We start from the raw sequence: 22,386 nt of genomic DNA, 5'->3' as shown, positions 1-22,386 counted from the left end.
TGCCACACACTGCTGCCAGGATACAGTGCCAAAGTATTAGGGTCAATGGATCACAAAATGGAACCTCCAAAACTGTGAGCCAAAATAAGCCTTTTCCCTTTATAAGTTGATTACCTTGGGTATTTCATCATAGTTACACAAAGCTAACACAGTATTTATGAATATTGTCCTGGTAAGTTGTATGGGTGGAAGGGTTACAAGTGATGGGATGGGCCCTCTTCTCTGGCATCCAGAGGTCTGGAGATACAACTACTATATATGACATGTCAAGACACACAAACACACACACACACAAATACACACACACGGTGACTACGTATGATTACAAGTAGTGTGTACATGCCAAGTATGTGCATGGATCTTTGAATGTGCTGCCAACTGTGTATGTGAGGGACTGTATGAGCATCATGGAAGGCTCCATGTGTACTTGAGTGTGAGTGTCCACATGCACATTTTCATCCTTGTATAAGTGTGTAAATGGTTTTTGTATATAGTCTGGGTCATCTACCAATCAACTCAAGTTGAATACTGGGGATGCCTGGATGATGAACCTGATCAAACTGTGAATCTGTCTTTAGGAATACTCAAAGAATCCATTTCAGCTCCTAAATTAAGTTATCCTGACGTGGGTGAAGTTCATAGAGAAAAGACTGACATAACTTCTTGCCATTGGCCAGTGGGTCATGGCTGAACTCAACTAGATGTCATGTAGCAGACTATTTTCTATTTACCAAGTGGGGCTTCTCCTGTTTCTCTGCCACACTGAGATGAATTTATTTCTATCAACATTTGGGAAACTCACGTCAGGTAAGGGAATGCTAGAACTAGTCCCCAGTACAGTCTGCCCTTGCCTGTTCCTCTGCCCATATTAATCAGTTAGGCAGGAATAGAGACACATTGAGATGGGCCTCTCAGGAGACACCAGACCTCTATTCCTAGAGGAAACCAGTCTGGGTTGTAAGTGTGAGGCCTGGGGCTTTTCCAAAGTTCACAGTCCATCTGTGTAGTGGAGGGCTCCTGGGAATATACCAGAGTATTTCCATGGCTTAGAGCAGAGCGGCCAGGATCCTCATGGAAGAGGCAACTGCAATACTTGTTTATCAGACACCCTCCACACCAAGACTTCTGCAGTAGAGGCTCATCCAGGAGCTTGGCTTTGGTCAAGGATGGGGTCACACTGGAGCACAACCAAAGCCCACCATTGCTCTGAAATGCTGCCCAGGCCATGGAGGGAGAATGACACTGGCATAGCACATCCTTCTCCATTTTAGATAACTTAATGCACATCTGCTCAGGTTTTATTTTTAGAATACATGTATTTTTTTAAATGTAATTTGGAAAAAAAAATACCCTCTACATAAATATTCAGACTTGTTGAAACAAGAAAATCCAAAGAAGACCTCATCCCAGGACTTGGCTCAAGCCACCCTCCCCTTTCTCCCTCAATGACAAATGTTAGAGAGCTGTGAGGTCACTGGAGCTACCCGCTTCTGAGGACTTCCCTCCCACTTGATCTCCAGGACGGGTAAGGGACAAGCATCTCCAGTGTTAGTAATGGGAGTAGTTAGTAATGGCTACACCCTAATCAGAGGAGTGGGTTAGAAAGCTGTGCATCTGAGTCACCTTGAAGAATAGCTGCCCTGCCCCGTGGAAGCTGATAAGTTGTAATCTGCTCCCTCACCTAAGCATGACATGAGGTTCCACCCTGAGCACATTCTAGAAGAGCAGGGAAAGGGGACTTTCCCTGAGTAGGGAAGGAGGGTAGCCATAGAACACTGCTATGCACTGTGGGCACTTTCCTGCACCAAAGGGAAATGTTCTCACATTCCTAAATCCCCTTCCTATCTCAGAACTACTGTGCAGACAAACAGTCTGAGAGCTATGGTGCTTGGTATGTCAGTAGTAACCTCAGCTATCTCAACACCGGACACTATGGCCAAAGGAAGAACAAGCAGTGAGCAGGCCTAAGAGCCAAGAAGGAAAAGAGGACCTGCAGACCTGGGCAGGATTCTCTCCATATTTTTAAGCAGCACTCACATCCCCTCTCCAGCCACAGAGCAGAATTGGCTTCCAAGTTCAGGACATGAAACTGACCCCTGATATGAGCAAGTGTTGTGTATGTCCTCCCTTCCGAAGGCAGCCTGCTCCAAAGAAAGCCCTGGAAGCAGAAATACTGTCCTGGGAACAGTAGGCATTTTCTACAGTTTAGAGACTTAATCAGGAGGTAGAACTGACTGGGAATGTATGTTTGAAGACTTTTTTGATGTGGACCCTGGGGGGAAAAAGGGCAAGGCCTAGGAATATGGCAGGTGCTGCTAATGGGTCAGCTATAAAACACTGCTATCTAGAAGCAGGTCAACCTGACACTGACACTTTTCTCAGGTGGGTATCAAAGGAAAAAATTCCCTTCCCAATGGGAACAGCCTGGTCCCCAGCTGATGGCTACAGTGCAATGCCAAGGAATCCTCCATGAATGACAGGAATGTTTGTGATACTACCACATGTTCTCTCAGGAGAAAGGAGGCAAAATGAGGAAGAGGTTGGGATGGGAAGTGAATGAAGAGGAGAAAAGAGCCACTCCAGGGAGAAAGACATAAATATCCCCCTCCCCAGCTTGACACCCACAGCAAAAACCGATGGACCTGGGCCCAGGTGGCACGGCTCAGCAGGGGGCTCCCGCAGCAGAGCACTTTCAGCAGAGATGCACACAGGTTCCACCAAGGGAGGTTTCCAGGCCTGTCACTCTTAGATGAGTAAACAGGAATCACCTGGTGATCCTCATCTGTTCTGGGAAGCTGCAGTAATTCCTGTGCCTGAGGGGACAGTGCCAGGGCTCTGCCTGAACCTCTATTTATTAACTAAAGGCACCAAATAACTCCCACAACCTCACCTTTTGACCCAAGTGGTGTGAGTCAGACTAGTAGAACAAGCAAGCATAGAAGTTTCCGGCAAAAAAGTCAAAGAAGCAGAATCATCCAAAAAGAAGACCAAGCTTATGCGTGGTGCTGTAAAGTGGCCACTAGAGAGAAGTTGTGCAGCTGTTGATTCAGACCTGCAGGGAGGAGAGGAGGACAGTGGAGCCCATCCTGGCCAGTTCCAGGACCAAGGGCCTTGCTCTGTGAAACCCTTCCACACATACACACCATCCAAGTGCCATGCTCCTTCCTCTGGGGCTCTCTGGGCCCCTCCCTGCATCAGTTAGGATTTTAGATGATCAACAGTGATAAGATCTCTGAAGAGTCAATTAAGAGTGCAGCCCCTCCTTGTGACCAATACCAGCCAGCTGGCTGTTTGCAGCATCAGGAGCCCAGGCTCTGGTCTTGCTCTTCTGCCTTGCAAGGCCTACATTCCATAGGTAATCTTCTGGCCTAAGATGCCTGTCTCCATTCCAGCCATCTTATCTACATCCCAGAGTTCAGGAAGCAGGGGAAGGTGGGGGTCATGCCTTCCCCTCCTCACCCCCAAGGATCATTTCATAAAAGCCACATATACCATTTCTGTTCACACCTTTCCGGCCAGAATGTAGTCACAACTCCTCGCCAAACTTCAACAGACACTGGGAAATGTCTCGATCCCAGGCAGTCACGTGCCCAGCTAAAACTCAAGAGCTTCCATGTTAAGAGGGGGAGAAGAGCAGAGATTGAGAACAAATGCTTCTGTCACTAAAGTCCCCTTACTGCTTACTGCTCTAGCTTTGACTATTCTGAGGCTCAAAGACAGGGCCCAAACCCAAGACACCGTAGCATGTAGGGCCTGGTGCACAGGGTGTGCAGCAATCTAAAAATAGTCTTGACTGCACATCATGTGCAACACAGGGCTTCTTAATTCACAGGAACTAACTCATTAGGCACACATAACTTGCCTTACAACCTAGGCACAACTGTAACCCCCACTTTACAGAGCACAAAACCAAGGACTATGCTCTTAAGCAACAAATATACTGCTAGCATCTATACAAGTCAACCACAGCATAGAACTCTATGGGCAGACATCATGAGGGGACCTCTGCCCGTAGGCCAACGCACTGCTGGTGGACCTCAGGGAACACTTCTCACTCTAGAGACACCTGCTGTAATGGCTCTAGGACTAGTTCCCCCCAGAGAGAAGGGCATAGTCTGTGGCCCTGAGGTGGCAGCCCCTCCTCCATGCCGACAACTCAGACCAAAGGACTATTTCTAGACCTTTATTTCTCTGTGAAAAGAAGGAAAAAGGAATAAAATAAAAATGGCAGAGTTGACACAAAAAATCCACTGGGGGATGGGAAATAGGGAAGTGGACAAGTAGATGGGAAGGGGTCCCCATTACAGCAGCAGGAGCCAGTGACCTGGGATGCTCACATCTCTCCCCCAATGTGGGCAAGTGTGGCCCCTTCCTCCCAGGTTGCTGCCCTGTCCTACCTTGTGCTCCCCCAGCCCCTTGGGAGGTGGACAGTGACAAGTCATCCCAGGCTGGGGAGAGGAGGAACCGTGCTGGGTGAAGGGGCCTGGGGTCAGACCATGCACAGGGAGTGACAGTCAGTGGCCCTCTACTTCTCCCCAAAGGAGGTACTTAGGGGAGTTGGAGGGTGGACACCAGAAGCCGGTGTGGGCTCTTCTTCCAGCATCAGGCGAGAGAGAGAACTGGGAAAAAGGAACAGGCGAGACTCAGAACCACAGCTCTCCCTCTGCCCACAACTGCCACATCTCCCTCTTCCCAGGCCACTGTGAACTGGGGCTCTATGCTTTCAAGGACTTACCAGTCAGAGCCTCCTGGGCAAAGTACTTGACATCCACATCCTGGTCCTGGGTCAGCTTCTCCAAGATGGGCTTGACTTCACTCTGCAGGGTGCTGGGAGAAGGGAGACGAGAGGTAAGCCAGGCGTATCTGGGGGCCACAGATGGGCAGAGAGTTCCTGAGTAAGAGTCAAAAACAGACACACACACACACACACCAAAACCCAAGGGGGGAAGCCTCCAGAGCCGAGGAAATACCCATGCACAAATAAGAAGTCTCTGAGGCCCAGGATACAATTACTCTGAAGCTTGGAAGGTGACAAACAAGGACAGACATCTCAGGGGCCCAGAAAAGGAACATCAGAGCTGTCAGGGAAACTAGAGCAAAGAGGCAGAGAACCCATGAGTCTCAACTGAGCAGCTGGTGCCTTTCACTGATGAGAGACATATTCACCGAGGCCCCTGTGTATTATGTGTGAACACAGTGTTACATCACTCTTGATTCCCGCCCATGGAGAGCTTGAACCAGGAAAAGACACAGTCCAAACTGGGAATAAGTAAAAGGCGTGGGACAAGAGGCTCAGCTGGGGAATTCCTGGCCCTGCAGGAGCTCAGCAGAGAAATCCACTCTCACCTACTTGGGCCCAGGTACATGCGCCTTCATTGAAAATCAGTAATTTGGGAATGAAGAAAGATTTCTGAGACAAATGAAAGGTAAGAAATAAGGTGTACACATCCCATTTGTTTTCTCCCGGCTGACAGAGAACTCCCCTTCCTCCCATGTAATCAAGGATTTGTTTTGCTTATTTCTGAACTTGAAATAAATGGTGTATCTTCCTGGGTCTGGGTTCTCTCTCAACAAGATGTCTGAGTCACTTGTGTCGTTGTAAGGGTCTGCTTTCTCACTGTTGGGTGAGTTTTCAGCCCCATGAATAAGCCCCAATGAGTCCACTCTATGGTGGACAGGCACTTGGGTTGCTTCTACCTTGCCACTGCTACGTGCAAAGCTACCACAAGCATCTGTCTGTCTCCTCTGGGACATAGACTAGGGTAACAAGGGGTGGCACACAGGGTTCAGGTGCAACTAGCCTCACTTCAGCCCACCATCATTCAGAGCACATGGCCTCTTCCACAGCCCCTGGCAGTCAGTGAGCCATCCTGCTGATCCACACCCAGCCATGGACTAGCTGGTCTGGGCAGGACACACCACCATGTCATGCATTATCTTGATGGCGAATGATGCTGATGCCCTGTCATATCCTTTCTGGCCATCTGGAGACACTCCTTTTGAACTATAAGTTCAAGTCTTTTTGCCTTTGTCTTTCTTGGGCTTCCCTCACCTTAGTATTTTGTACACAAGTTTTCTGGGTGAATCCTGCAAATACCTCCTTCTTAATCAGGGGTTTTCCATTTCACTTTGAAATGTTACTTTTAATAAATAATTCTTCATTTACTGAAGGCCCTTTATCAATCTCTTCCTATGCCAAGTGATGAAGACATATATTCTCCTACATTTTCTTCTAAAGATCTATTTTCTTTGTCTTTCTGTTCTGCTCTGTCACTTCAAGTTAATTTGCTTATACACTGAGACAGTTCTTTTATTTACATGTGGACATCCAAGTGAGCCACCACTTTTGAAACCATGAGCACTGCCCACCGAAGTGCACTGGGACCTGCTGCTACACCAGCTCCGTCTGCTCTTCCGCCTCCACCCTATCCTCTGTGCTTGAATCTACACCTGTTTTGATTATAGTGGCATCCTAAGTCTTGGAATCTGGTAGAATACTTCATCCAACTTCATTCTTAAGAATGCTTTGGCTAATTCAGATGTCTGCATTTCCATGTTATTTCCAGCATCATCCTGTCAATTTTCCACGAAAAATATCTGCTGAAATTTAATGGGCTTGTACCAAATCTAAAGATGTATTTGGAGAATTGTTCCATGCACGGATATTATTTAGGTTTCCCTGAATTTCTTAGAACAATGTTTTATAGATTTCACCAGGTGTTTCACATCTTTCATTTAATGTTTATTCTACTATTATTAATTATACAAGTACATGCATAACACACACACACACACACACACACATATATATGCACACACAGAGATTTATATATGTATGTGTGTATACATATTATATGTAAATACTTGTTAATTTCATTTTCTAATGATTGGTTGCTGGTACAGAGTGCTACCCTCTCCTCTTTCCTTGCATTCTGTGAAGCAGGTCACACGAATACTCATTCTACACTTGAAAAAACACACTGCAAAGGGGAAGAGAGAGGGCAGGGCCACAGAACAAGCCAAAAGCAGTGCTAGACTTCAACCCTGGGCTCCATCTTCAAAGGTCAAAGATTAACATGCCCTGCTAGTGTGAGGGAGCACCCAGGCCTCACCTGTTGTCCAGAATGGGCCCTATCTTCTGTAGGGACTTGGCCACGTTGAAACGGACATTGGCAACTGGGTCCCCAGCCATACGCAAGACCGTGGGCAACATGTGCTTGGTAGTGATGTCCTGCCCACATACTTCAGACAGCACCTGGGGGCCAGCGAGTGACAAAGGGATTATTATGTGAAGTTAAGGCTAAATTCTATGTTCCCTATCCTCTGTAGGCCACTAAAATGATCATCAGGCCCTAGAGGGATGCTGGGCAGCATCTGGGTCCAGAAGACCATACTAAGAGTGGTTTATCCTCTGGAAGCTCCCAGGTTCCCTACCACTATGGCATATCCCCTAACATTGTGGCATGTTCTTGGTGTGTCCTATGGGGATGGGCCTTGATTCTTAACCCTTGAAATCTCTCCTTCATTCAGTGATTTTTAAACTGTGGCATGAAAGAAATTATCAGAACACTTAGTTATATTTATTTCTAAATCCCATTCTTGACTTTCCAGCCATGTGTATAATTTATACATAAATATAGTAGTGCATAAGATAATCAAAATAATGAAAATGAATAGATAAGTGTACTTCCTACATGTGTCCCAACTGCTCTAAGCCCTTTATGTACAACTCATCACAACCTGAGGAGTTAGGGACTGTGACTACCAGCAGCAAGCCTTTCTAGTGAGAAAACTAAAGCATTGAGTGATTAGGTAATTTTCTCAAGGTGTAGAGCTTATGAGTGGCAGAATTTAAACCTAGGTGTGAGTCTAGAGCCTGCATGCTTAGCCCCTGTGTCAAAATTAAATAAGCTCACATACTCAGTAGGAAAGAAGAGGGTGCTCAAAACACTTTGGAGAGTGCTGCTCATGTTAAACAGGTCTCTCCAACCCTAGGTCTCCCACTATGCAAGTCCCTGCCCTGAGAGATGGATAGCCCTCCAGCCTACAGTCCCTGGATCTGTGGGTTTCTGTCAATTCTTCCATTTCCATGCCAGCTGTTTGGTTGGGGGCCCTCCTCCACCCTCCTCTCCCAGGCACTCTGTTCCACAGATGGGTAGGTGGGGTGCTCACGTTGATGCAGAAGAGTGTAGTCATGCGGTGCAGGTAGTTGGGGTCTCCAGACATGGCCAACACTTTGGGGATGATAGTGGCATGGGCCCACTCCTTCCCAAACTTCTCTACCAGCTTCTTCAGGTTGCTGGTGGCCGCCTCACGGATGGCATAGACTATAGCAGGGTGAGAGGGAGGTGAAGTGCTCAAGGGGCGTAACGCCCTACACACTACTGCTTACTCAGCAATGTCTGGTACCAGGCCACACGCGAGCCAATCAACTTTGCCAGAAAGAAAAAAGGGCTCACTATGCTCTATCTAGTGTCTTCTTTTCACACAAATATCTCCTCATCACTCCAATAGGTGCTGGCCTCAATATACAGAAGGGTAAATTAAGGTCCTGAGACGTCATTTGCCCAAGCAAATCATTAAGCACTTAATAGATCAAAGAGTGCCTGGCAGAGATAAACACTGACTTTTATTTTTTACCACTATTAATGAAAACAACGAGCAATTCTTACAATTGCCCTGAGAGACTGAGAAGTCTCATGTTTCACAGAATGGCAATGACTCGTTTACGCTTCCAGGCCAATAGAGTGGGATTCAAACCCAAGTCTACTCAGTGGTGCTCATGTTTAACAGGTTCAAGCAGGCCCTCAGAGATCTGATATATCCCCGTCCCAGCCTGTACTTCTCTAGGGTTCTAAATAGCAAGCGAGTGGATCCATGTGAGCATGTGGTGTCGGGGCATGGCCCCAGCCCTTCTATCCATCCCTCCTGGAGCTTTCACCTCCTCCTGCCATCCTGCTGGAGGGACTCACCATGATCCACGAGCCAGGCCATGCACAAGGAGTTGAGTTTCTCATCAAAGAATTCCACCCCCTGCAGGAGCAAAGGAGACAGGGCTCAAGGGAGAGTGGGCAGGGCGAGGTGCCAGAGACCCCAGGGAAACTATAGACATCTCAGACACTGGCTACTTCTCAGCCTCACCTGAAGTGCCCTTTCCCTTCACCCCTTATTGAGTTCTATACATGATCTAAGGACCTGTGTCCTGGGTCTGTTCCTCCAACTCCTAGGCAGTTGTTATGGCCTGCAGCAAGCTTCCATGCCATCACCACCACAGCCCTGCACACTTTACCAGACCCTGGCAGTTTACCACCCCAGGCAGTGTTGCCAGACCCTGAGCCCCCTCACTCACCAGCTGTCCAGCCAGAAGGGGCATGTATTCGATGATGGCCAGTCGTACCCGCCACTTGGCATCTTCAGCCAGCTCCACAATGGCAGGGAGCAAGGACTGAGAGAGCTGTCGGATGCCAATCACTTCATTCACACAGTCCAGATTGGAGATGATGTTCAGCCGCACCTCTGGGCACTGTGGAGAGGACAGGAGGTTCTGAAAGAATGCTCTGTGCACTCAACTCGGGACCCATAAAAAGAGAATAAAAGCACCAATTCTGCGCAACCAACATCTCAGAAGGGCCTTCCCAGATCCTGGCCCTATAGTAAAGGCACACAGGGCAAGCAGCATTTATTAGCAGGTGATGCAGCTTTTTAAATCTTATCACCTCAAGACATGTTGAGCCATTTTGAGAGAGCTTGCAAGAAGCACAGCAGAGATTACAATGTTATAGCAAAAGCAAGAGTAATGCAGGCATGATTTTAAACCTGGTTCTGCCACCTGCTAGCTGTGGCTTCTGGGAAGGGGTCCTTTCTGGGTATCAAACTGTTGACATTAAAAGTGCATCCTATAGCTACTGAGAGTAAAGGAGGGGCCACAGTTGCTAGCACACAAAAGGATTAATGTGTAGGAGCTTATTTTTATCATTGCTGTTGCTTTTATTCTCTGCCCATTTGAGTCCCAAATGGCGCATATATATATATATATATATCCATCAATATCCATAAGGCATACAAACACATTTATAAGGAAAGACATATAGGGCTGGGGATGTGGCTCAAGCGGTAGCGCGCTCGCCTGGCATGCGTGCGGCCCGGGTTCGATCCTCAGCACCACATATAAAACAAATATGTTGTGTCCGCCAATAACTAAAAAAATATTAAAAATTCTCTCTCTCTCTAAAAAAAAAAAAAAAAGAAAGAAAAAAAAAAAGACATATAAATGAAGTTCTCTTTTTTTTTTTTTTTGGATACCAGGGATTGAACACTTGAGCACTTAACCACTGAGCTACGTCCCCAGCCCTTTTTTACTTTGACAGGATCTTGTTAAGTTGCTGAGGCTGGCCTCAAACTTGTGATCTTCCTGCCTCAGCCTCCCAAGTAATGGAACTGCAGGAATGTGCCACTGCACCTGGCCACAATTAGTTCTTGTTACTCAATACAGAAGCTCTACTAGATCCTTGTCCTATATTACATACTCCTGAATGGCAGACACGGAGCTACTTTTCTCTATATTCCCTTAGAAGTGTGGGGTAAAGAAGCAAGCACTGAAACAAACCAGTGAACCAACTTAGTAAGTGTGCAGTAAAGTCAGCAGGTCAAGGCTATCCAAACATTGCACATTCAGAGAAAGGTCTGGCCCTTGACCAGCTCCTGGGAAGGAACCTCTAAGCCCCTGGGATGTCCTGACAGGCAAGAGTGTCCTGGTTTACCTTGGGCTACTCCAGATAGTCTGTGCTAACACTGTGATCCACGATTGAGGCCTTGGCATCAGCATGCTCTCTGGAGGGGCTGGGGACTAAGTAACTAAGGTTAGTCACAAGTGCTGCTGGCCTGTGCAACCAACTGCCAATGAAATCCCGACTACTCAGGCTCAGGGGAGCCACCTGGTTGGGAACACTCCATGTGTGCTGCCACACATCACTGCTAGGTGAAGTAAACACTGTCCTCACAACTGCACTGGGAGAAGACAATGGAAACCCAGCTGGTCTCTCTCCCACGCAACTGTGAATCAGCAAAGACTTCATTCTGTATCCCTGCACTGCATTAAACAGGAAATGTGAACACAACAGCTCATCTAAACTCTGCAGGCTATTGCAGCAACCCATTGAACATGAGGATGGACTCACAAACCCAGACATAGCAAGAAATTAATAAAGAGACTAGCAGTCAATGGGAGGACAAGATGGCCTTATATGGAACCCCCAAAGTGAAATCCCACAAGAGGTTCCCCAACAATTCCTATGTAAAAAGCATATGAATCCCTTTTACCAAAATGACAGCCTCCGCCCGCGCCCACCGGAGCCTGTTCGCGTCGACTGACCAGAGTCCGCGAATTCTCCGCTCCGAGCCCCTCCGGACCGCCCCGACCCCAGCTTTCTATCCTCTGAAAACACTAAGAATAATGTCCCTGCATCCGTTTTTACTAGAGCCAATCACCTGTCATGCTTGGAACAGGGATCGTACCCAGATTGCCCTTAGCCCCAATAATCATGAAGTGCACATCTCTAAGAAGAATGGGAGCCAGTGGGTGAAAGCTCATGAACTCAAGGAGCACAACGGACACATCACAGGTACTGACTGGGCTCCCAAGAGTGACCGCATCGTCACTTGTGGGGCAGACCGCAATGCCTACGTCTGGAGTCAGAAAGATGGTGTCTGGAAGCCCACCCTGGTGATCCTGAGGATCAATCGCGCAGCCACTTTTGTGAAATGGTCCCCTCTAGAGAACAAATTTGCTGTGGGAAGTGGAGCACGACTCATTTCCGTTTGCTACTTCGAATCTGAAAATGACTGGTGGGTAAGCAAGCACATTAAAAAGCCGATCCGCTCCACGGTCCTCAGCTTGGATTGGCATCCCAACAACGTTTTGCTGGCAGCAGGATCGTGCGACTTCAAATGCAGAGTATTTTCTGCCTACATTAAAGAAGTAGATGAGAAGCCAGCCAGCACGCCCTGGGGCAGCAAGATGCCTTTTGGTCAGTTGATGTCAGAGTTTGGTGGCAGTGGCACTGGCGGCTGGGTCCATGGGGTCAGCTTCTCTGCCAGTGGGAGCCGCTTGGCCTGGGTCAGCCACGACAGCACCGTGTCTGTTGCTGATGCCTCAAAAAGTGTCCAGGTCTCAACTCTGAAAACGGAGTTCCTGCCACTCCTGAGTGTATCATTTGTCTCGGAGAATAGCGTTGTGGCAGCTGGCCATGACTACTGCCCGATGCTCTTTAACTACGATGACGCGGCTGCTTGACCTTTGTCTCCAAGCTAGACATTCCAAAGCAGAGCATCCAGCGCAACATGTCTGCCATGGAACGCTTCCGCAACATGGACAAGAGGGCCACCACCGAGGACCGCAATACAGCCTTGGAAACGCTGCACCAGAATAGCATCACTCAAGTGTCCATTTATGAGGTGGACAAGCAAGATTGTCGCAAATTTTGCACTACTGGCATCGATGGAGCCATGACCATTTGGGATTTCAAGACCTTAGAGTCTTCAATCCAAGGCCTCCGGATAATGTGAAGCTGTGTGAGCCTCCCCCATCCAGCAGGAGAAACATGGCTGCCTGCCGCTCTGCCCCAGCGAGACGGTGAGGAGAGCCGCCCCAGGAAGCACTGTAAACACGTGGCGCAAACATCGTGTGTTTTTGTTTAAATATAATTGGTGAAAGTGTTGGTTTTTTAAAGGCAAAAAAAAAAAAAGACAAGATTTTCCATCAGGGATAGAAGGTAGCCAGTATTCTGCTACCTAGTCTGAAGGCTAAAGAAGTCTCAGAACCAAGATCCCCCACCTTGGGGGGGGGGGGGGGGTCAGTTTTCTATAACTCCAAACACTCGGGGAGAAGGGAGGAAATATTCTGGTGCTAACCAGCTTGTTGACTTCACTTTCCTCTTAGAGTACTTTCCTTGGAACTTCTGTGAAACAGTGTTCATGTGTAATCATAAACTGACATAAATGATCTTACTGAAAGCTTCCCCAGCTTTCCTTCAGAGGGATTTGTATGCAACAGTTTACAAAAGCTCGGACTATCATGTCATCAGGAGAGCCACCCCATGGTTTCCTCCTACCAAATCAAAACCTTTTAATGAAATGACTTCCATCAGCAGTTTTAAGTCGAACATAACCCTTCTGCTTTTTTCTACCTTGGCTCCCCTAAACAGCTCTTTGGTACCTGAGCCTGACAGAGATAAACTGAAGACTGACTATCCTCAGGAAAAAATCCACAATCATATGCTAAGAGCTTCTGATCTGTCTTTCCTTCTTGCTTCAAAAAAAGACTTTTGGAGTAGGAACACCTATGTGGCCATCTTCACCCAAGTCTGAGAAAATGTGCATATGAATATGTCAGAAACTACAACTTTGTAATGTCATCAAAGTGCTCCATTAGAGGTAAACATGACCCAAATAAAACAGGACCACTGATCCAGCCTGGCCCCTCCCTGACCCCTGCAGTCACCCCCATGTGGCCTCCCCTGCACCCTCGGGCCACCTTACTTCCTTCGGCCACCTTACTTCCTTTGCACTGGCCTCAGGGTTCTATTCTAACACCCAGATAAATCCCAGCTCTGCCAATTGCCCACAGCTTCAAATCAAAACTCCTTTCCTAGTAGTCACACTGATGATCTCTCCAGTTATCACCCTCTTGCCTTCTCTGGTCCTGGCCACTTGGACAGTCAGGAGTGGTCACACGACTATCTCTGGATAATGGGGCATGCAGGTGTGAGCAGATGTAATGTCTTGTCCCTAGGAGGACCAGGTCTGTTGCTGTCAGGTGCCAACCTTTTCATGGGAGCTGGGAGACAGTAAAAATTAGAGCATTCACTTCAGACCCAGAAGGAGTCGAAGTCAGCAGGGCTAACCCACCAGTGTGGGCTCACTGTGACAGAAATAATCCTGTCTTATTTAAGTCACTGTATCTTAAGGTATCTATTACAGCATCTTCACCTGAGCCCTAAAAAACATGACCCAACTGTCTCAGCACCTATAGCACCTTGGATGCTGTAGATAGGTATTGCCCTTCTGCCCTCTCTGCTGCCGGTTTGTGAAGGTCAAAGATCAAAACTGACTTGTTCTTCCTCATTTGTATTCCCAACACCCAGGAAAAGGACCAAACACTTAGTGCGGGACATACAAAACAAAGCCTGATGCGAGAATGAGTGAACACACAGATCATTGTGCCCACAAACAATAAACTGAGCAGAGATTTGAATGCCTGCAGAGGTCCTAGTAGATTTCTGGTCAAGCTGGGCCGGCAGCCTGTCACCTCTGCAAACTCAGAGCTGAATTCCCTCCGGGCATCCTTACCTCATCCTTCAGCTGAGCCAAGAAGAGGGGCAAGAGATGTTCAATGGTGTTGTCTTTGCCCAAGATGGGAGAGAGGCCCATGATGACTGAGGCCAAGGCTGACTTGACGTGCTGGTTAGCATCTGACACCAGCTCCTGTGAGGGAGAAGGGAGGAGGCACCAGCATCAGGCCACCCTGCAGTGGCAATGGCCAAGCAGACACCAACTCTGAAGAGGCTCTTGAGACAGCTGCTCCTCTGCCCTGCTCACTAGTAGAAATAGACAGCTCAGAGACAGGGCAAACTAATTTCTTACATGTCCCCACTGCTTAGAGCTGATGGGCCTGTTTCCAATAACCCCACCCCAATCCCAGAGCTCTCTGGATGAGAAAACTAGGGTCACCTCTGAGGACTCTCACTGCCAGCACTTGTCACCAAAGTCAGCCCTGAGCTGCAGATTCTTGGTTTGTTGTTGTTGTTGTTGTGTTGTTACTGGGGATTTAACCCAGGAGCATTTTACTCCTGAGCCATGAGCCATATCCCCACTCCTTTCCATTTTTTACTTTGAGATAGGGTCTCACTAAGTTGCTGAGGCTGGCCTTGTGGTATGGCACCCTGCTCCAAGCCTCAGATTCTGTCTGTAGTTAGGAACCCCCAATTGCTTTAAGCCCAAGTGTGGCACTAGCAGGCAGGGAACCTAGCTTGTGTCTGGCAGCCCCCAGAGCCCAACCCACCCCATATTCTTTGTCCCTCCCACGGAGCTCCCCATCACCTTAACACAGGGCAAGATCTGGGTCATGATCACATTCTCCCGACAGTCTGCTGAGAGGCTTTCACAGAACTCTGTGGGTGAGAAGAGCAGGAGAGCAGATGAGACCCAATGTCCTACTCCTGCTCTCAACCCTCGGTACACCCACCCACCTTGCTGAGTTCTGGTCACCAGCACCAACCTTTGACCTTGTGGGAGGCTGCAGCCCTCACCTCAGCCTCACAGTCCTTCATCAAGTTCTGGAAGGCAGGGACCAGATCTGTCTTGGTGATCTCGGGCCCCACTGCTTTCTGGAGCTATGGATAGGGAGAAAGGGGATGAGTGAAAGGGGAGAGTGAGAGGGTCTATTGGGCAGCCATTGTAGGCCAATGGGTAAAATCAAAGTAAAGGCGCCAGAATCAGGGGCCTGAGCAAGGAGACGAGAATCTTCACTGAGCTCTAATCCCAGCACCACCGAATGACCCTGGATAAAACTCTGCACCTCTCTGAACCTTAGCTTCTTCAGAACCAAAGTGAGGCCCGTGAGGGCATGTACTTCACGGTGTTACTTGCATTAAAGATAACAGCAGCCCTCCTTATCCTTCAGGTTATTTTATCTGGTTTTATGTTACCTAATCCAGAAACATTCTAATAACATAGTGGCTCCCACCTTTTAATTAATGATTTTTATTTTCTTAAGACTGATTACCAGAAACAGGTATTACTTTTATAATTAAAATTAAACAATAAAGACTGAGGGAGGAAGTAAACTAGATCTGCCTGTCTCCTGGCACATGGACTCTGCTCAGAGTTGGTTCCTAAAGACACAGATGGAAGCAGGATGGTTCATCACCAAGAAGGGAATAAATAAGTGAAAACCTTGTCAGGCCTCCCGGGCAAATGTCGCCTTTCATTCACATAACAAATATCTGTTGTCTGCTGGGAGCCAAGCACTGCTGAAGCAGTCCAAAGCCCTGTCCCGACTCGGTGTATGCTGTTCGTGCACAGGCGACAAGGACAGGAAGGCGCTGACTCACAGGCTGTACACACACGTCTGCGTGGTCACCTTTCCTAGCATCTTCACAGAGCCAGGGAAATGGTACCGGAGGCTCTGACCCCTCCAACAGTCATGAGTGTAAATGAACGGCAACACAGGAGAGGAAGCCCACAGTGGAGTGGCAAGCAGAGTGTGTGCTCTGACCCTGCCCATCTCTACTGCACTGGGTCCAAGATCCAGCCCTGAATCTTCCTACTCACTCCCGCTCCTCCCTCCCAGATGCTCTTGCTGGGACACAATCCCTCCCTAGCTCTCTCTCACCCATTCATCCTCCACAACCAGCTGAAGCACCACAACCAGCTAAAGCACTCGCTCCTCAATGCTTCCTGGTCCCCTCTACCTCCCCCTCTGCCCCACACCTCTGACACTTCATTATCAATTTCCCCCCACCTAGGCTGACCAGCCCCTTTGATCAGGAATGTGCTAAATTCACTGCAATCTAACGACTCCCAGGAAAGAGATGGTACTCAGCCAAAGAGCAATATTCTGGGCTGCTGTCCCTATTCTATCTGCTGCTGGTGTCAATCTAACCAACTAAACTTTTGGGCTATGTCTCCTCTTTTATTAAAAAAAAAAAAAAGGGGGAAGAAGAAGAAAGCTCTGTGAAGACAGGAACACACTTTCTTCCTTGGAGTCTGAATTTGGCCTCAGAATGTCTCACTACAGCACTTCAGTTGCCCCAGCAACCAGCCAGGAGTGGCATGTGTAGTGGGATTCAACAGGTCGATCACAGAGATCTTCTTGCTCCAACACCTGAGAGAATGTGCTCACCTAATGAAAACCTCCAGTTCCTACACATCCCTTGCCCTGTCCCCTGTGTCCTCCCTTCTGTAGGACAATGTCAACAGCCCCTCACTGTGGGAAGCCATCCGTGAAATGCACGAGGACCTTTTCAGCATTGAGCCAGCGAGCGGATAGATCTGGTATTTGGGAACTTATAGTGGCACTTCCCCTATTAAGACCCCAGTGCAAGCGAACTCCTGCTCCGCTTTGCCAAAAGGTCCCGAACAGCACCAGAGATGGGCAGGACCCCTTAGGAACTGAGCAGCCTACCTGCCCCCACCTCTATCCTGTTTTGGTGAAGAACTTCTATCAAAGTCTTTGATGTATTCCAATATAAATAAAGCAAGCACGGCTCCCTTCTTTATTAGAAGCTGGACTCTTCTGTCAGCTTGGCCCATCGCTGGCCCCATTCTGAAACTATTTTTCTGTGTCCTGTGGTTATCTCGAAGTACCACTTTTCCTAGCTTTTATTTCTCAGCCAGCCCATCCCTCTGGAGGGGAACCCATTCCCTCACCCACATGGGACGTGGGCGATACCTCACCTACCTCTGTGAACTTGTCAGCCACCATGTAGCGGACACGCCAGGACTTGTCCTCAGCAGCCTGGCGCAGGGTGGGCATCACTAGGGCCTCCAGGTCCTCCTGTGGCAGAAGCTGGGCGATGTTCACGCACGCCTCCACAGCCAGCAGCCGTACCGAGTCCTGGGGAAAAGATTGGAGCAGTGGGAGGCAGCAGGGGCCCCACTGAGCCCTGGCATTCCCTTTATGATACGGGGCTCACCAGAGGCAGGGATGACAGGGGATCAGGGGGCAAACCTACCTGCTCGTCAGAGGCCAGGTTGGAGAACATGGGGATGATCTCGCTCTTGACGTTGTCCAGCTCTAGTACCTTTGCGAACTCCCCCAGCTTGGAGGCTGCGGCCCGCCGCACCATGGGGGTATCATCTGAGCAGAGGTTCCGGAAGTACCTGGGGTGAGGAGAATGGGGCTCAGGAAGGGGAACTCTAGGATCCCTAGGGAACTCCACAGTCACTCAGGGGCTAATTCTGGCTGGGGGACTGTGCAAGTGATGGCCCCTCTCATCTCCCCAGCCCTGGCACGTGGGGCTGACAGCAACAGTTCCTCCCACATGGACTGGCACCAGGTTTCAACATGTTTGAGACACTTAGGGCCTGTCTGCACACAGCACATCCACAGACAATGGCAAGAGCTCACAACCATGGTAAAGGCCATATAAAGTGCTCAACCAAAATGCCACTGAAGGGTCTCATTTTTCAGCAGCAATTATGGCAGAGATGTGTGGGGAGTAATGCACACCTTTCAGCATATGTGCACAGCTGTGAGCCAGCATCATGGAATGAGCAATGGGGCAGCAATGTGAGGCGTGATAGAGATGGTCAAAACCTGAGGGCAGGCCTGCTAAGGACAGGCCCGAGGGAACATGAGACATCATTCATCGAGTGTTCCATGTGCCAGATTCTACTCTAAGCATCTATATGTGACAATTCTTTTAAATCCTCTCGGCAGCCAATGGGAGGAAGAACTCCCACTGAGGCGGAGCCTGTGGATTTACTGCCATGGTGTCCAGAGACCACTCTCAAGGACAGGCCTCTCTGAGGGGAGAAGCTAGGAGAGCTTTGGGATTATCAGGGCCCTGGGTGGACCCACAGGGGCTCAGGCTCAAGAGAAGGGAACCGAGTTCACAGGGAGGCTTGCTGACAAGGGAGGAAGAGGAGGGACTCACTGCCGCAATTCTGCCTTGACAGCACTGGACACTCGGGGGTAGCAGACGGAGAAGAGGCCACAAGCAGAGGTGCGGGAGGTGAACCAGTCGCCACCCGCCAGCCGCTTCACCAGCGGCACGAAGTGGGCCTCCAGGTCTGAGGGTGAGTGCTCGTGTGAGATGGCCCGCAAAGATTCCACCGCCTTGTCCCGCACCACCGTCTCCTCCACTGTGGCCAGCGACTCGAGGGGTGGCTGTGGCAAGAACATGAGGTTACTGGACAGCTCCCTCCCTGCAGACTAGCTCGGAAGCCCCACCTCGTGCTTCCAGGTGGACTCATCTCTGAAACTCCATCTCTGATCACCCCATCCCATCCTTCATCCAGTGAGCCTTAAAGGTCCTTGAAAGATATTCACTGGGACCCATCAATCTTAAAATTATACTAGGTACTTTTTAGGAAAGGGTATCACCTGTCCTTTGCTCTCCAGGTGCAACAATCTTCACTGACATTGAGTAGAAACACCTATTTATTATGTGTTTGAAGCAGGGTCCTTGTGTCATTAAACTGTGTGAAACAGGTCCTGATATTGGCCTTATTTCAAAGAGCAGAAATCTGAGGCACAGATAGCTTAAGTTACTTGTCCAAGCTGGCAACTGCTACAATCTAGGACCTAAAACCAGGCCACCTGGACTCTTATCTTCTCCTGAACTGCAGCTCCTGTTAGTATCTGACACCCTTTGTGTCCCATCATCCAGGATAATGACACACAGGTGGCAGCAGGGCAGGGTCTGGCAGAGACTCAAAGGACAGCCCTGGAATCCCCCCTTACTAGCTGTGTGACTTTGTTGGGATGCTCAACTTCCTAGTGCTCCACGGGGTTCATCTATTAAGAGACTCTCGCTACCCAAAGGGTAGACGTGACAGTGATAATGACAACTGCAGTACTTTGTGCCAAATGTTATGACATGGGATTCTCAAGTCAGTTATAATGTAGGGTTTGATGATTCCCACTTCATAAAAGAGGACACAGAGAAATCAAATAACTTTCTTACAGGTCACCCAACAAGTGGTAGAACCCAGCCCAACTCCAAACCCTGGCATTAGTCAGGTGTCAGGGGAACAGTGTGGATGGCAAGTGCCCCTTCAGTAATACCATACCAAATACCACTACTGACTTGATGGACTAAAGTGCTGTCGAGCCCTGTCTGTTCTGAGGTGGTCCCCAGCCTCTCCTCTATCTTCCCCTTCCTGGACCTGACAGGAAGGACCAGAGGTCAGACTTGGAGGGAGAGGTGGGAAGAGGATCTCAGCAATTCCGGACTCACCAGCAGGCAGTGCACATACTCTGGGCCTCCCACCAGAGTGGTAAAGGTTCCCAGCTGCTCCGCCAGGGCCAGGAGGACCTCGTCCTCATCATAGATGGTGTCTGTGGGGTCAAGACAGATACTGTTACAGTTCTACCCCAAGTCCAACCCCAGCCCCTCAGTAACCCAAGCTCAGAACAGAGAAGCTCCACTCTGCTTCTTACACTGTCAGCACCCAGTCTCAGGCCTGCACTTTGCTAGGTGTGGGTAATGGGAGAAGCATGTCAGCCACTGAGCCTCTCAGTTCCTGCTCCCAAAAAGAGTGCTCAGTCACTCTTGTCTCTCATGAGCGGCAGAGACCATATATATACAGTGCAGGACTTGGTCAATGGAAACTTACTTGTGTGGGTCAAGCACTTCCAGGAAGTTCTGCTAGGAACTTCCTCCTCTTCTGCCTAATAAAGTCTTCTCTTTTCAGATTTGGCTCAGCTATCACCTTTTGCAGGAATCTCAGGATGGCCCTAGACCAAGCCAGGCCCCTTCCTTGGGTTCCCTCCCCCTGCGTCCCATGCTGCCTTTATCACCACAGGCTGTGTTCATTCTGGGCTGGCCCCTGCACATACCCACTCCTAACAAAGACCAGCAGAGGAGCTCTGTTCAGATTTACTGAAAGAATGACTGACTCTGGAATGGGAAAACTGTCCCTGCCTGTAACTAACCCAAAGGCCTTGCTCCCTGAGTTCAGGCTGTTTCTCCCCAAGGCAGTGGGGCCTGCTATCACTGGCAGAAAGTACCATGTCCCTGGCATCCATCAGCATTTAGACCCCCTTGAGCTTAGACTCTTGCTATCTGTGAACCAAGGAGAGAGACCTCAGGAGAAAGAACCTTGATATCATACTTCCGGCTGCCAGAACTGTGAAAATAAATTTCTGATGTTTAAGACATCTGGTCTGCAGTATTTTGTCCTTAGCCAAAAAATATGTGGTGATTTTCCTCTCATAACAATGATTCTGAATTTCTGTAGGACTGAGCCCAGAGAGGGCTTTAAGCATATTTTGTCTGAAACACCACCACCTTTTCTGAAAAACGCAGAGTACCTGACACTTGCCCTTCCAAACATTTTCCAGTGGTTTGAAGTCCAAAGCAGAAAAATATGACATCACCTGGGACTCCAAAAACTCAAAAAAGTCCCTCTCTGAATCACCAGACCTCTTCGGTCTATGGCTCCCACATTACTGTGACCCTTCGTCTTCCCACTTGAATTATTAACATTATAACGTTATATGTGATTTCACCACATAACGAAGATAATACTTAGGCATAAAACTCACTGAGGCTTCTCACTGAGGCTTACACATCACTGATTTACAGGAGGAAACAAAGCACATTGAGGCAGGACTGAACTCGCGCAGACAGACTCCAGGGTCTCTGCTCTTAACCACCATCTCCAGCTGTCTTTCTCTTCCTCCACCCAACCCTCAATACAAATTCTGCATGTGCATGAGGTGCTTCTACATCTAATTTGCTCCACTCTCAGCAGCCATCTACAATGGTGCCCCGCCCTCCTCTATAGGATTAAACCTCCTGTTTCAGCAAAATCGAACCCAAGCTGCCTTGTATCCCTCATTCTGGTCACCTCGGTCACCCCACCTCCACTCACTGGTTACTCACCACACTCCACTGCTAGTGAGTGGGAGTGGGGTGACAGTTGCCTTCCCACCACCCACTCACAGACACACTGGGCTATGTGAGAAGTACCTCATCCTCCTGACAACTCTGGTTAGGTGCTTTTTGTAGATCCCATTATAGAGAAGGTAACTGAGGTAAGGAGGGGGAGTGAGCACAGTAGGTTTTCCCAGCTGCGTGTTTCAAGCCAGGCCCTCCACTTCACTCTCTAAACCTTTTGACCCATGTTATCCTGCGCAGCTACCCCCTTGCTCCAGGAGATGTTCCTATCTCAGTAGTCTGCGCTTTCGAGTCTCTCCAACAATTCACAGTGGAAGCCACTTGGTTTGGGCTCACCATCACAAGCACAGACACCTACTCCTCAGGTGGTGTTCAGAGTCTCACACACCTGTGCTCCTCAGTCATAGCTGTGTCACTGTGGGCAACTGGCTGAACCTGCTCTGGCCTGTTTCCCCACATTGGAAGGGAGGGGTAACAGTCTTGGTGTCCTCCATTCCCAGGATCATCACTAGGTCCAGGTGAGATGACTGGAGAGGAAACACTTCCAATGACAGCCCATTAAACCTTCAGTTTGCAATTTTAACTAGTATTAAACATAAAGTTCAGGAAGTCATGTAAGTAGTGACACCAGAGGATTTACTATCAACTGAGACCCAGTCTGTGCCAGACACTCTGCTGGGCAATTCCCACACATCTTCACAGACGGCATGTATGGAAGCAATCTACCACCAGCATAAGCGCACGGACCACACACTGAGTG

At 48.8% G+C, this 22,386-nt stretch overlaps 2 protein-coding genes across 2 annotated transcripts in view; one reads left to right on the top strand and one right to left on the bottom strand.

The window, feature by feature from the left end:
* Nucleotides 1–4,167: 4,167 nt before the first annotated feature.
* The window catches only part of Ppp2r1a (protein phosphatase 2 scaffold subunit Aalpha), a 31,224-nt gene continuing 13,005 nt past the window's right edge, over nucleotides 4,168–22,386 (bottom strand). Inside the window, exons 3-15 of the mRNA XM_015505560.2 lie at nucleotides 19,962–20,062; nucleotides 18,657–18,889; nucleotides 17,733–17,880; nucleotides 17,459–17,614; nucleotides 15,275–15,389; nucleotides 15,097–15,167; nucleotides 14,347–14,481; nucleotides 9,350–9,523; nucleotides 8,973–9,033; nucleotides 8,173–8,327; nucleotides 7,113–7,255; nucleotides 4,736–4,827; nucleotides 4,168–4,619 (exon numbers count right to left, since the gene is read on the bottom strand). Of these exons, the coding sequence (XP_015361046.1) occupies nucleotides 4,603–4,619; nucleotides 4,736–4,827; nucleotides 7,113–7,255; nucleotides 8,173–8,327; nucleotides 8,973–9,033; nucleotides 9,350–9,523; nucleotides 14,347–14,481; nucleotides 15,097–15,167; nucleotides 15,275–15,389; nucleotides 17,459–17,614; nucleotides 17,733–17,880; nucleotides 18,657–18,889; nucleotides 19,962–20,062 (1,601 nt within the window). The 3' untranslated portion in view covers nucleotides 4,168–4,602. The remainder of the gene's footprint in view (nucleotides 4,620–4,735; nucleotides 4,828–7,112; nucleotides 7,256–8,172; nucleotides 8,328–8,972; nucleotides 9,034–9,349; nucleotides 9,524–14,346; nucleotides 14,482–15,096; nucleotides 15,168–15,274; nucleotides 15,390–17,458; nucleotides 17,615–17,732; nucleotides 17,881–18,656; nucleotides 18,890–19,961; nucleotides 20,063–22,386) is intronic.
* LOC107159013 (actin-related protein 2/3 complex subunit 1A-like) lies at nucleotides 11,336–12,727 on the top strand. The gene is given in 2 exon segments (XM_048791467.1): nucleotides 11,336–12,278; nucleotides 12,281–12,727. Coding segments are annotated over 2 exon segments (1,110 nt in total). The 5' UTR covers nucleotides 11,336–11,452; the 3' UTR covers nucleotides 12,565–12,727.

This window comes from Marmota marmota, unplaced genomic scaffold (genome assembly GCF_001458135.2).
Source record: "Marmota marmota marmota unplaced genomic scaffold, marMar, whole genome shotgun sequence".
NCBI classification, from domain to species: Eukaryota; Metazoa; Chordata; class Mammalia; order Rodentia; family Sciuridae; genus Marmota; species Marmota marmota.
The sequence above is the reverse complement of the archived record's forward strand: the minus strand, read 5'-3'. Positions and strand labels throughout refer to the sequence as shown.